Raw genomic sequence first — 15,646 nt, forward strand, 5'->3', positions numbered from 1 at the left:
CAGCTTTAGCTCTGAGGCTCAGCTCCAGCCGGCTGCTGAAAGCAGGTTTCTGGCCTTTGTTTACCTTCTGTATTTGAAACAATGTTTCGGTCCTGCTGGCTGAAGCCCAGGGTTTTGTTTAGCTTCTATATTTGTTACAATGTTTCTTAGAGAGCAGCTGAGAGGCTGGTAAGGCAGGCGGGGAACCTTGGCTTCCTCCGTCACTGAAGCAAGCAAGCCTCCCTGTTCGCATCAGCTGCCTGGCTGCCGGCCGCGATCTTGGTTGGCAGTTAATTTGCATATCTCCCTGATTATCCAATGGGAAGGGTAGCAGATGTACGGCTAATTACCATGTTTCTCTTTTATTAGATAGGATTAGATAAACTCTATGGATATGTCTTCAAGTTAACATAAATTTTCTCCTGCCATTTTAATCATATGTTAAGCCCACCCACCGATCTTTAATTCAGATACATCTTTTATTTCTAAAATATACATTTGATTCATTTTTAGAATTTCCATTTCACTGCTGAGATTCCCCATCCATTCATTTTTAATTATGATGATATTTTCCTCTTAAGTCCTTAAACATTTGTATAATAGCTGTTTTAATTTTCCTGTCTGCTAATTCCTAGATCTGGCTCATCTTGTGGTTGGTTTCTATTATATTTTCTTTGATACTGGATTGTATTTCTTTATATATTTAGTAATTTTTATTGTATCCTGGACAGTGTGTGGTACAGGATGGAAACCATGAACTTTGTTATCTTTCCCTGAAGGGTATTGATTTTTGTTCTAGCAAGTTGTTAACAGAAGTCCAAATGCTATCTCTCATCAGGTGAACATCAACTGAAAGCTGTGCTCAATCCTCTCAGCCTTCCAGCTGTTGCCTTTCACACATGCAGTTCAAGAATCAGCTAGGAATTTGGGTAGAGTTTATATATAGGTCTGGAGGGACTCTTGTGGCTTCTTTCTTTTAGGGATTGTCCCCCTCACTTTCCAGCTATGCCATTAACCTCAAACTAGGTCTTCAAACAAGTAAGATTTTGGATTTCTGCTGAAGTTCTAATCACCTCACCATATGAACTATGGAGTACTGCCAGGTGGAAAGCCATTTAAATACGAATCCAACCCACTATAGTTCGTTCTTTCTTTCAAGATTGACTCCCCTCCAGTTTCTGCCTGCTTTTGTCAGTCTATGGTGCTTTCAAATAGTTATTTTCAGACTACATATAATTATTATCTGCAAAAGGATCAATCTAATATACTCTAGACTGCCATTACCAGAAATTATACCATATTACTTTTTATTTTCTATTCATATTATATAGGATTGAAAAAAATACCTTTTACATTTCTTTTTTTTTTTTTTTTTTTTTTTTTTTTTTAAATATATATTTTATTGATTTTTTTACAGAGAGGAAGGGAGAGGGAAAGAGAGTTAGAAACATCGATGAGAGAGAAGCATCGATCAGCTGCCTCCTGCACACCTGCTACCGGGGATGTGCCTGCAACCAAGGTACATGCTCTTGACCGGAATCGAACCTGGGACCCTTCAGTCCGCAGGCCGACGCTCTCTCCACTGAGCCAAACCAGTCAGGGCTACATTTCTTTTTGGTGAATCATGGCAGTAGCTCATCAAAATTTTATAAAAACATTAAGCATATTACTAATCTTATTTTTTCTTTTTCTCTTGTAGACAAGAGATGATTTTCTAGGTCAAGTGGATGTTCCTCTTTACCCATTACCGGTTAGTATAAATGTTCATGATTTTACCTTTTATGTTTATTGTTTTTACTTTAATAAATACATAAACATACACAATGTAATTAATATAAATATTTGATTTCTAAAATATATACTGATATCATTCCTTGAGTATATTATTTTCTGAAAACACATCTCAATTTTCTGTTTTAATTTTATTTTACATGAACTCCAGTAAGAAACAGAGCCATTGAAGTTTGTTGACATGAAAACATTCTTTGAGAAAGATCAATTTGAAAATATTCTGTTAAATAACTAGAATGGGGAGATAGGTTATAACAATATAGACATGAAATCTGGACCAAGCATATAACAATGGAGGAAAACAGATTCAGGAAACATTTTATAATAAAACTGTATTGGACCAAATTTCTGACAGGGGGGTTAAAAATGAATAAAAAGTACAGATAATACAGGTTGAACTTGGGTAATAAGGGTGGTATCTCAAATAGAAAAGTTATGAAGAAAAGCCCTTTTTTTGAAATATGATATAGTTATTTTTTTTACCATACTGAATTTCAGTAGAAAACAGGAAAAAGGAAAACTTAAAAGTGGGCAGCTGACGGAGATGTGAAAATAAATTGTGTAGGGAAAAGGGACTAGAAGAATTGAGAGAAATCAATGACGAGGTAACAGCTCAATCTCTGGGAACGATTGGCTGGCTGTCCAGATAAGAGAGATGAAAGCACTGAAGGCAAACATTGACCCTTAGATGGCCTGGTCTGTCCGAGGAGAAGGAGAAACAGACAAGGAGAGACAGTGAAAGAACCAAGTAAAATAATGTCATGAGAATTCAAGAGTTCCACGACTGAATGGGTAGTTAACAATGCAAAATGCCACAGGGAATAAAGGATAATAAAAAAGGCTGCTGAACTTGATAAGAAAGAGAAGTAATACTTCTTTACCATATCAGTCTTTTGAGATATTTTTGGCTCTCTACCACCTTCAGAGATTACAAGCTTTTAATAATACATTGAATTCAGTCTTATTTTCCACGCTGTTTACTTTTTCATTCTCCTAGGATTGTCTCTCTGCTCTAACCATGCCAACTTTCTGACGTGGCATATTCCACTAACCGCTCTACTGTTTTTTCACTTCCTACCCTATTTTTGGCTCCACAACACACCTGTTCAGCTAGTTTTAGACTGAGTTGTGATGCCGGTTGCAATTCCTATGATGCAGAAAAGTGAAAGCACTATTGATTGTAACCATTTCATCTAAAGCTACTTTTTTCCCTCAGTTCTAACTTCAGTTATGTCTTAAATCATAGTTCATGAATAGTCTTGAAAAGTACATATTTTGGTGTTCTAGATACATCTTGAAAACCCACTGTTTTATTCTAGACAGAAAATCCAAGAATGGAGAGACCATATACATTTAAGGATTTTGTTCTTCACCCAAGAAGGTCAGTAACTATAAAATAATAACATTAAGTTTTTAAAGAATTTCTTTAAACCACTTTGAAAATTCAAAGTTTAAACCTTTGTAAATAAGCTACTTATAAATATTTTATTATTTTTCAAAAGTTTTATTGTTATATCTGATTACAGCGTAATATATGCATACTACAGAAATTAGATATATTATGTAATATGTTTTATATAATATATACATAATACAGAAAAGTGATCACACCCCTTTGGGAAAGATTTGTCCCCCTAACACTTATCAGACTAAAAGGCTAAAATTTGTCATTTTATATCGCTTTTATATCGTCAAGTGTACGTAATTTTGTCACACTATGCTTTAAAAAATCACAAACATAAGTTTATCTAAAACTAATATCCAACTTGACAGGCACAAAACCAATTTCAGAAAAACCTAACTACATGTTGCGCACTTTAATAAAAAAGGGTATTTCATAAAACTCAAATATTTAGAGAAAATAACATGAGTAAAGCCTGGAATCTAAAACCCGTAATCTCATTTTCCTAAACTAAATTACTTGATTTTTATCAAGATGCTGATGTTTTAAGCTCCTTTTGACCTTCTGTGCCACATAGTCAAGTCCCGTCAGGACACGTGTGAGGACTGACCTGTCAGGAAGGTCAGAGTAACGCAGAGAAAGGACATCTGTGAAAACAGTGTGTGCCTTGTTTTTAAAACTAGAAAATACATTTGAAAAGCATACGATGGGAACGTAGCAAATTTTTTTTCACTTAAAAATTATTTCTAAAAATTACTCTGCAATATAAATAGTAAAGAAAAAGGGACAGTGCTCTCTGGCTATTAACATTTACTTTCTCTAAGAGAAGTCACATATTTAAATTCTATAAGAGTCTTGGAATACAAATCTCTTTCTTCCTTTAATTTTAGACTGATTGTGACATCTGCACACCAAGAATAACTAAATAAATATCCCTTCTCTTATTTGATTGCCCTACTAGCCTGCTTTTCAATTTGTCAAATCCTTACCTTTGAAAACTATAACAATTTACATCTTCTGTCTGCACTGGATATTACTGCAAGTGCAGAAAGAACTTTATTCAGATAGAAAACGAACTATATTCCCAGATTTTTTAAGCCCCATTAAGTCCAAACCCACAGACTTACTATCTAGATGGAAAGATAGGAAACCTATCAGAGAAACTCTTCTGTAAAACATTGTCAGGGCAAGATTTCTGTATCTGTCTTTTATAGCAATAAGTCAGTGTTCACAGCCCCTTAAATATGGTGACAGGCCACCGTTAGTGGCCTTGGAAATAAGCATCAGGGACTTTATTTACCACTCAGGAAAGGTCCACTTACCAAGTCCATGCGAACTACACACAGAGGAACAACTAAAAAGATTAAGGGGTCACCGGGGAGGCATATTTCTTGAAGACAGGATAAAAGAATTAGGACTCTTGTCTAGAGAGACAAAAGCTAATTAGTAACATAACTGATATCTATAAAAATCACCGCAAAAAAATCTATATAGAAAGGTGGGACAAGCAAAGATTTCTTAAGTAAACAGGATGTTAAAATTGATGGGGGCAATAAGTCTTAAGTTAGAAGTTTAAGGAAAACAGGTTTAAAAAATTTAAATATTAATACAGCGGGTAGCAACCTTTAGCTTAGACAACTCATTATTCAAAGGGGTGATAACATTATGAAAACAGATCAGGTAAATTAGTGTATGGCAGATTCACATAGCTGTCAAAGAAAGACGTAGTGTAGGATTCAGACGGTCATCAGGCTTTGCTCTTCCCTCTCCCATCATCTTATACAATGTGGTAGATTAGAATCTCGAAAGCACGTCTCCGGGGATGCCTTTCCCCATCTCCAGAATGCTGTGGCTTCACAGAGTAGGCAAAATAAAACCTCAAGTTCGCTTGTTTCACCTGGACCTCATCATCTAGGCCATCACCACCTCCTTTATGTCCCCGGTAATCCAGCCAAACCCAACCACAGCCATTCCCTTAATTGCACCCTGGGTTTCCCATCTATTTCCTTGTTTTTGCTTTTATTCACTCAGATGCCTTCCCCTTCACTGCCACAGATCAAAACCTTCATCAATCTGTGAGGCCCAACTCAAATCCCAACTTGTCTTTCAAACTCTCTCTGATCTTTAACTTAAACTTCCTGAGTATCTTATTTATCTCATGACAATTATTTATGCGTGTATGTTCCTTTTGTTCCACTGTGTATTCCTTTTCCTAGATACCTTCTGCACTGGAACTTGTCTTTGAGTCTCCTCTAGTAGCTAGTGGGTGTTCAATAAACTCTTAGTAAATGAATGCTTTTCTCCTAGTGTTAAAGTTTTGTGAATAATTATTTTCTTTTTTACAGTCATAAATCAAGAGTTAAAGGTTATCTGAGATTAAAAATGACTTATTTACCTAAAACCAGTGGCTCAGAAGAAGATAACGAAGAACAGGCTGAGGAATTAGAGGTGAGATTTTGTAAATATTTGGTTAAACTAAAAATTAAATACCTAATTCCTTATTTTAGTATTCTGTGAAGAAAAAATAACTTTATACAGTGTGTGATATAAATTATTTACCTGGATATTTATTTATTTTACCCCACCATGTATTAAACATTTCTTTCTTCTAAGGATATTTCTATAGAATGAATGGCCATTATCAATGGAATTCTAAAAGGTTAGAGAATAGAGAACACAATGTTTATAAATGAAAGCATTTGTCATAATTAAGTCATTAACTGTTTCTAGTTTTTTGGTTTTCTAAACCATGTCATGTTCCACTTCATTAAAAAAAAACTTTGTAAGTTAAATACATGGAAATTTGAGGAAACTCAACTAATTAGGAACTTTTAAATGAAATGTAATTTATTTTTCTATTATGGTTGGGGAGGGGACTCATAGGAAAGGAGAGGAATGAAAAAGAGAGGAGAGAATTCAAGTGATCTACTAGGCCACATTTATTTGGGGCAAATAGAATTTAACAATTTTCATGGATGACAGAATAAGAGGAAGTCCAAGTCAAGTATTTGGGCAGAACTACATACACCTGAGGTGCGTGAAGAAGAAGCCGGCCCAGCCAATGTGGCTCAGTGGTTGAGTGTCCACCCATGAACCAGGAGGTCACCATTCGATTCTCAGTCAGGGCACATGCCTGGGTTACAGGCTCGATTCCCATTTGGGGGCATGCAGAAGGCAGCTGATCAATGATTCTCTCTCATCATTGATTTTTCTATCTCTCTCTCTCCCTCTCCCTTCCTCTCTTTGAAGTCAATAAAAGCATATTTTTTTTAAAAAGAAGAAGAGGCCGAGAGTGTGTATTGGGAATAGAATTGGTCTGGTAATTGGAGAGTGGAATCCTAGTTGCAAGGTCTGCTATGAGCCAGCCCAGTGATTCTATGAGTTCCTGAACTTCTCTGAACCTCAGGCTCTTTTTTTGCAGAGTGACAGGGTGGGGTCAGATGAGCTCTAGGGGTTCTTCCAGCAGAAAAAATTATTATTTGAAAAAAGGACAAAGAAACCTGCCCACTGAGGTTCCCATTGCAGGAACATTATCATCAAAAGATAGCACGTAGTGTATTGGCACCAACTTGCTTGGAAGGGTTTGTGTGTGAGTGTGTATGTATAGGTTTTGTGTGTGTGTGTGTGTGTGTGTGTGTGTGTGTGAGAGAGAGTGTGTGAGACATACCTCCCTTAACAGCCATGCCTCTTTGCCTGAGGGTGTGGTTAGATCTTCAGAAGAACTATAAAGCTGAGGAACCTCCCCAAAGACTGGGATCTACGTCACAAACCCATATACTTTGAGAAGGGAAAGAAAGCTCGAGAATAAGCAGTGCTTTTGCTACAGAACTTTCAGGGAATTGTTTATATACACAAATGGGGAACCTGAAATAATGCAAAGAACTTTTTGTCTTTGAGTCATCCTATATAATAAAACCCTAATATGCAAATAGACCGAACGACAGAACGACCGGTTGCTATGACGTTCATTGACCACCAGGGGGAAGACTCTCAATGCAGGAGCTTCCCCCTGGTGGTCAGTGCGCTACCACAGGGGGAGCATCACTCAGCCAGAAGCCAGGCTCGCGGCTGACAAGTGCAGTAGTGGTGGCGGGAGTCTCTCCCACCTCCGCTACAGGAGGGCAGTAAGGAGCGAGGGGTCCGGGACTGTGAGAGCCCCGGACTGTGAGAGGGATGTCTGACTGCCTGCTTAGGCCGATCCCTGGGGCCTAAGCTGGCAGGCGGACATCCCCCGAGGGTTCCCGGACTGCAAAAGGGCACAGGCCAGGCTGAGGGATTCCCCCCAGTGCACGATTTTTGTGCATCGGGCCTCTAGTAGGATATAATTAGCCCTTTGTTTGACTGTCAAAGAACTTGGTGTCCTTTCTTATGTCTATAATCACTTATTTGATTACCTTTTTATCTTTTTAGTTTTCCTCTGATTTATCAAATAATAATCACTTAAAAGTTTTAAGATATTTATTACATCAAAGTTTCTGACATTTTGTTGCACAGGGTATTTTGCATAATGAAATTCTGTTTGAAATGAAGGCTGTCTGCTGTAAAGAAAGAAAATTCTTTAGTAACTTTTAAAAAAATTAACAGCATTTTATTATTTAGTAACCTGCTCCAAGTTCTGCCCACATGCACATATCACAGGTACCTTATTCACAGTTGAGTTTCTGTGGGCAGAGCTGCTTCGCTTCATTTGTGGTCTCCTGTCTCAATGTTTGAATTCCCTCAGAATGCACCTTATAATTTCAGTAGATGTAAGCGTGTAGGAGTTTATTTATGAAAGGCCCCAGGAATTCAAACACATGAATCTGTGCTTATTTATGTTCTGTGTAGCTAATGACCAGAGAAGTCTTGCCTTTGACATCTAGTTTGTGACTGAATATACACAATTCTACTATTTAAAGAAAACAATGGTCAATTTCATAAGAGGCTACCCTAAGGCAGTTAGTCTTCCTTAGTAAGATGAAGTCTGGCTATAAAGATATTATGTAGCATTTTATTTTTGTACCCCTTGCAACTGTTGATTTGGGTGTACGTATTTCACAAGATTAACATACAGTATTGGTTGTAGCTCTGAATGCTTTGTTTCTGGCCTTTGACTCCATTCAATTGTGGGCAGTTGCATCTCTAGCTTTGAGGTTAGTAATTAAATAACATTCATTGATACTTAGAAAATTATTCTGTGAGGAACCTTAGCTGATACATGTTTAATAGGAAGGCATTATGTAAAAAAATTAGAGTTCAATCTTTCTACACAATGTTAAAATGTAAAACTGTACTTTTTCAAACTTGAAACAGGCTTTTTACAAAGGGTTCTTAAGTTAGTTTTTCCTTCTCCTTGGATTTGTTTAGATAGCATAAATTCAATAAGCAGACCTTTAAGAGAGAAATCCTTAAGATTTTAACTATTTTCTAATACCATATTCCTAGCTCTATTTTTACAGTTCTTTAAAGCAGTAACAAGGACCATTAATAATTGTCATTAATCTGCAGAAAAATAATCAGTGACCATATTAAACAAAATACTTGTTAGTCTTTTTTTGAGAGTAAAATATAAAAATTCAACTCACATGCTTTTGAAATTGAAACTGGAGAAATAAAATTTAATATATACAAGGCTAAATTTTAGGTTTGTTGATCCTATATTATGATTATTTAAATGAAAGGAGAGAGATAAAAGGAAGGTAAACATAGATGGAGAGAAAAAGTAAGAGGATAGAGGGGAGGAACAGAATGGAGTTTGGGCATTAAAAAATAATAAAGCGATGCCAGTTCCCATAGAAGAGGTAAAAAGGAAAACATAACAAAGAGGAAGAAAGAGAGTTCCCATCCACATTCCTTTTCCCAGAATAATTCTTTCAGCCTTCCTCTCCTGCTTCTCACCTTGGGTTCTGCCTCAGGCTTTCCCAGTCCCCTCCAAGCTGACCAGAAGAGCCCAGCCTTGATGTAGAAACCCTGCTGCCAGAAAAGACTCCTTTCCTCCCCAGCTCTTCTCCCTGAACCCTCAATTTTAGATCCAGTTTTCAATATAGAAGAATTCTCTTCCATCTTCTCAGCCATCAATTGGTTGACGCACAACAGTCCTTTAGTGTGGGATCCCCAGTGCCTAGGGGAAAAAAGTCTGTATATATTAAAGAAATTATTTTTTGTCTGTTATCATAGTACCAAATGTTGGCCAGTTTGTCGTTTTTTTTTATTTCTTTATTTTTTAATTTTTTATAATGTCATCTCTGGAAATTTTTAAACATTGATTTGTTGTTGCAATGATTTATATATTCATTGGTTGATTCTTGTATGTGCCCTGACCAAGGATCAAACCCCTAACCAACTGAGCTACCTGGCCAGGGCTTTTGGGCTGCTTCCTGACTTGACCAAAATGCTTTTCCTTGGTCCAGAGGAGAAAGAGAAAAGTCAGGTGACTTTTCAATCACTAGAGAGTTCATTATCACAATTGTTTCTAAATAATTTGCACTTCCTTTCGTGCCTCTATATGTTTCACCTTCACTTAATAATATTTTTTCAGGTCTCAGAGAGATACTGATTTCCACCCTATACAAGGTCTATAATATAGTTTTAAAATGTTTTCAAAACATTTTTCAGGTTTCAAGCAAAATGTAAATGTTATCTTGAAAAAAATGTCATTATCATAAAAATTCATATGATGGTCTTAAAAGTTGACTGTGTGCTTATTCTTTGTTTAATTCCTGAACTTGGATACGCTAAATTACATTTTAAATGTCCTCTGGCATAATTTATAAGGTCAAAAAAATCAAGCATAAGCTTAATTGTTAACCCTCTGTTTTCAGCCTGGCTGGGTTGTTTTGGACCAACCAGATGCTGCTTGCCATTTGCAGCAGCAACAAGAACCTTCTCCTCTACCTCCAGGCTGGGAAGAGAGACAGGATATTCTTGGAAGGACCTACTACGTAAACCATGAATCTAGAAGAACGCAGTGGAAAAGACCAACCCCTCAGTATGTGCTGATGGCTTTCATGTTTGTAATCTGAATACGTTGTGACCATTACTTTTCTTTTTGAAGTCATGTTTCCAATGCATTTGTAATAGAATAGGGATCCATAAACTGCACTAAGATATTTATGGTCCAGCGGTTAAAAAAATGCTATCTTTGCTTCATGTTTTTAAAAATAATTTGGTAATATTCAAAATTATTTGAGTCACAAATACCACCCTTCTAATTGCTTCTATATTTTAATAAATTGTTAACTGTGCTTGTTTTTAATATTATGTAGCCACAAAGGATACATTTTTCTCTTTAGAATTATTTTAAAAATCTTAGAAATTTTTTGTCATTTTTTACTAAAATATTATAAAATCTTACATTGTATAGCACACTTTAAAAAATACAAATTATTTTTAAAATATAAAGGATTCAATCACAAGGATCTTTTGTTAAACACCCATTTGCCAATCTGGTCAATGTGTGCATAACTTCTACCATACACAAGATCAAAGACAGAATGACCTTCAAGAATGATCTTCATTCTAATACTAGAGGCCCAATGCACGAAATTCATGCAAGGGGCTTAGCCCTCACAGCTGTGGCGGCTTGCCTCAGCCCTTGCAGCCCCGGCTTTGTCCGGAAGGTCATCTGGAATGTTGTCCGGAAGGTCATTCGGCCATCCATCCTAATTAGCATATTACACTTTTATTATTATAGATACATCTCCTCAGTGACATTTTTCTCATATTCTCATCAGACTATATATTTGTAAATAAATTCTCCAATTATTCATATTTATTATCAACTATTCTATTCCTCATAGCCTTCTGAAGTCTTTCTTTAGTTTTCCGCTTTTTGACCCACTTAAATTTTTTATTTTCCATGAACCTTCTGATTTTTTGCCTGTTGTAGCCCAAGTACTTTCATAGGAATTTTATGTTCTCAGATCCTCCCAAAGCAAATGAGTGATCATGGCACAGAGGCATCGATCTCTGTAAAATGACATACAGATTACAAAACTGAAGACACGATAAAATTCTGCAAAATTGCCATATTGCCTACTCAGTATTATGGCCAGCCCAACTTGAGCAGAATCACATTTCTTTCTCTATGGTTGATGTCATTTTCAGCTAGCCAAAATTAAGTATTTAGGTGGGGGAGGGGGGGGGAATCTGTCAAAATTATGTGTTCTCCAACAACAGTACAGTAAGAACTGGTGTTCTGACTATCCAGGGCATATATAGCATTAAATAAATTAACAATACTTTGTTATTAAATACTTGTAAAAAAAAACCTTGATCTGCTGGTCTAGATAAAATAAATGTAAATAATAGAATAATATGATTAACAAATGACTGGGGCAATTTAGGAAAGGTGCAGTAGGAAAGACCTGCCCCTCAGTATGGTACCCCATGCTTTTCTTAAACCCAGACATACCTTTATTACTAGACCAGGACCATTACTATACTAGGGGTACCAGCTAATAATGTGGATTTTTTTTCAATAGATGGAGTCACACGTATGTTGATATATATGCAATTTGATATATATGCTGTTTTGTTGTATTGACAACAAGCTTCAAAACTTCATATGTCAAATTTTCTGAAGGTGTTAATATCCTAGATATTTTTACGCTTAAAAATGTAGAATTTTGTGCCAAAAAAAAGAGCATTTGCGGGAAGTTTTAATTCATTATTTTGACGGAAAAGTTATTGTATACTTCGGGAAGCTTATGGTGAACATGCTACATCTCAAGATACTTGTGAACACTGGTTGAAATGCTTTAAAAGTGATGATTTCGATGTGAAAGACAAAGAACATCCAGGTCAACCGAAAAAGTTTGAAGACCAACAATTACAAGCATTATTGGATGAAGATGCGTGTCAAACTCAAAAACAACCTGCAAAAAGATTAAACGTTGCTCAGCAAACAGTTTCCAATTGTTTACAAGCAATGGGAGAGATTTTAAAGGAAGGAAAATGGGTGCCACATCAACTGAACGAAAGACAAATGGAAAACCGAAAAGTCATCAGTAAAATGTTGCTTCAACGGCACGAAAGAAATCATCGAATTGTGACTGATGATGAAAAGTGGATTTATTTTGAGAATCCCAAATGCACAAAACATGGGTTGATCCAGGTCAACCATCAACATCGACTGCAAGGCCAAATCGCTTTGGAAGGAAGACAGTGCTCTGTGTTTGGTGGGATCAGGAAGGTGTGGTGTATTATGAGCTTCTAAAACCAAGTGAAATCGTTAATACTGATGGCTACCGACAACAAATAATCAATTTGAACCACGCTTTGATTGTGAAACGACCAGAATGTTCCAGAAGACACAGCAAAGTAATTTTGCTTCATGATAAAGCACCATCACATTCTTCAAAACCAGTTAAAGACACATTAAAAGATCTTGCCTGGGAAGTATTAACCCACCCACTGTATTCACCAAACCTTGCTCCTTCAGATTACCACTTGTTCTGATCAATGGCACATGCACTTTCTGAGCAGCACTTCAAAACATACAAAGAAGTGGAAAATTGGGTTTCTGAATGGTTTACCTCAAAACATGAAAAGTTCTATTGGGATGATATCCACAAATTACATAAAGATGGGGGAAATGTGTAGCTAGTGATGGACATTACTTTGAATAAAGCACTTTTGATGTTTCTCTTGAAATTATCGTGTTTTCTTTGATTACAAAATCCGCATTATTAACTGGTATGCCTAGTATATGATCAAAAATAGATAACCATTTCATTGCAATATATTACGTTTTTTTAATTATAGTGTCCTGTCTTTTATTCTTCTCTCTATATTCATGCGTGGGGAACTCTACTCTTGGCTTAAGATCAGTTCTAGAAAATGTTGCCATATGATTCATGAAGATGTATATGCAACTCTTTAAGCTTCTCTTTTATGAACTTTCAAGAGCTACTTTAGATTATACTCTTGTAATAACATGGCAAAATAATATAATGAAGTTATTTGTGAAATTCTCAGATAGTCATTCATTCAACAAATGTCTGTCAGACATATCACGTACACACTTTCACAAAAACTTTAACTCCGTAAGGTACCAATGTGCCCACAACTTAATCTATGCATGTTAAAAGAATAAATTCTGGTGTAACGTAAGTGTTTTTTAAATGATCACAGAATATTTGGCTATAATTTTAACTCTCTTCAGAGACGGGTGATAGCTTTTCTATTTCTCATATAGGGACAACCTAACAGATGCTGAGAATGGTAACATTCAACTGCAAGCACAGCGTGCATTTACCACCAGGCGGCAGATATCTGAGGAAACAGAAAGTGTTGACAACCGAGAGTCTTCCGAGGTAGGAATAACGTTCTGTTTCTCACAGATAGACACATGTTATAGCAACAGATTAAAGTATGTGTGGCTTAAGCTTATTCTGTTCATTTTAGAATTGGGAAATTATAAGAGAAGATGAAGGCATCTTGTATAGCGATCGGGCCTTCTCATCTCCTCCACCATCAAGCAACGCGGATGTTCAGACTCACCTTGCAGAAGAATTGAATGCTTTACTTACTGTTAGTGGAAATTCAGCCACTGGCCAGCCAGTATCCAGCTCAGTAAGATGCTCTTCGATTTTGTTGTAGCGTCAGGATTTTATATTATTTGTCCATTCAGTATCTAACTTTTACGTAACATTTTGTCTTTTCCCAGTTTTATTGAGATATAATTGACATAAAACATTATGTTAGTTCAACATGTACAGCATAATTACTTGATATATGTATATATTGCAAAATGATCACCATAGTAACTTAGTTAACCTTCATCACCTCACATGTTTACGAACATTTTTTTCTTGTGATAACAACTTTGTCTAAATGGCATGCAATAATGTGTTAGGGACTGTGGGACTTTACAGTGTGATCATTTTTCCAAAAAGTCCTACTAATGGTATGGAACAGAGTCTTGGATAATCTAAATGGTCATTGGATTCCACATGTTCATTATGTCAATGCCCTTCAGCCAGAGACCGCCATGAACACACCTGTAATTGAACAAGTTGGGTTTATTACTCATTTCAGCAAGAGAGAGCACACTCCATGAGTGTCTCGGTGAGATGTTGGAAAAGACTTAATGGATTTAGGCTCATGTTAGGCAATTTGGGGGAGGGTGTAGGAAAGCAGGATTTTGCTTATGCCTTGGATGCTGTCAGGAAGCAGGGGTAGCTCTGTCATAGGGTCTCTCAAATTTTGTCTATAGCCAAGCAAAAGCTATAATTAGTCAAGAGGCAGCAGTCATTCACATTTGCCAGGATAGGGAGATATTTGGTATTTTGGGCTTGAAAATGTTCACATTTTGTCTGTGTCCAGGTGTAATTACAGATTGGTCTTGATTTAATCTCCATCCTACCGATGAGTGTCCGGCCAGGTCCTGCTTTCTCCTCTCAGTTATACCACAGATGCTTCCAACACACATGTGTGAATAAGTGCTGATGTACTTAGACTAAACAAGGAGATAGATGGCACTCTCACTTCAGTAACTGCTATAGAAATTGCTGTGTGTAGGGTCCAGAAGCAAAGATTCCAACATGCACTGCCATAATGCGATCTTTATGGCTAGCTCTCTCATCTGTATCATCAAGGGAGTTCTTTCAATGAAAGACAAAGATCATTCTCTGAGGATGCTATGGTCATTTCTAGTTGGAGTTCCCTGCTTTTCATTCAATCCTATACTAATAAAAGACAGACATGCAAATTGACTGTACTTTTGCTATGCCTAAGCCACGCCCACCAGCCAGTCAGAGCGACTATATGCAAATTAACCCAACCAAGATGGCGGCCAGCAGCCACGGAGCTGGAGCGAGCAGGAGGCTTGCTTGCTCCAGTGATGGAGGAAGCCAAGCTTCCCCGCCTGCTGAGGCCCAGCTCTGAGCTTCATTGAAAGTAACAAAGTTTCAATTATAGAAGATAAATAAACCCCAGATACCTGCTTTCAGCCGGCTATGACCACAGAGCTGGAGCGAGCAGGAATGGGTTGCCCCTGGCAATGGAGGAAGCCAAGCTTTCCACAGGCCTCCGCTAAAGGCAACAAAGTTTCAATTATAGAAGGTAAATAAATCCCAGAATAAAAAAAGAAAAAAGAAAAAAAGGAGAGACTGGGAGCTTACATCGCCAGGGTGCTTGGCCAGCCTGAAAACGGCCCTCAGCCCCTCACCCAGACTGGCCAGGCACCCCAGTGGGGACCCCCCACCCTAAAGGGGGTGTGGCCAGCATGAAAACAGCCATCAGCCCCTCACCCAGGCTGGCCAAACCTCCATGGGGTGAGGGTCCCCACTGGGGTGGACATCCTCCGAGGGGTTCCACACTGCAAGAGGGCATAGGCCGGGCTGAGGGACCCCCCGAGTACACAAATTTTTGTGCACTGGGCCTCTAGTTAGTAAATATTTATTGAGGGCTGACAATATGCAAGGCACAATATGCTCAAGTATTATTGAAATATAGCCATACCCATATGTTTAAGTGATGCCTATGGCTGCT

General features: G+C 37.3%; 1 protein-coding gene across 4 annotated transcripts in view; it reads left to right on the top strand.

Moving 5' to 3' along the window:
* Positions 1 to 15,646, top strand: part of NEDD4 (NEDD4 E3 ubiquitin protein ligase) — a 132,377-nt gene that overhangs the window by 85,162 nt on the left and 31,569 nt on the right. For 3 of the 4 annotated variants that reach the window (XM_070422168.1, XM_070422176.1, XM_070422195.1), the window contains 6 exons: positions 1,679 to 1,729; positions 3,090 to 3,151; positions 5,518 to 5,620; positions 9,973 to 10,139; positions 13,350 to 13,467; positions 13,559 to 13,726. In XM_070422168.1, coding sequence (XP_070278269.1) covers positions 1,679 to 1,729; positions 3,090 to 3,151; positions 5,518 to 5,620; positions 9,973 to 10,139; positions 13,350 to 13,467; positions 13,559 to 13,726 — 669 coding nt within the window. The remainder of the gene's footprint in view (positions 1 to 1,678; positions 1,730 to 3,089; positions 3,152 to 5,517; positions 5,621 to 9,972; positions 10,140 to 13,349; positions 13,468 to 13,558; positions 13,727 to 15,646) is intronic. The other variant, XM_070422186.1, reaches the window with a different exon arrangement.

The sequence above is a fragment of the Myotis yumanensis genome, unplaced genomic scaffold (assembly GCF_028538775.1).
Source record: "Myotis yumanensis isolate MYYU_CA2020_CCGP unplaced genomic scaffold, mMyoYum1.0.hap1 SCAF_1, whole genome shotgun sequence".
Lineage (NCBI taxonomy): Eukaryota > Metazoa > Chordata > Mammalia > Chiroptera > Vespertilionidae > Myotis > Myotis yumanensis.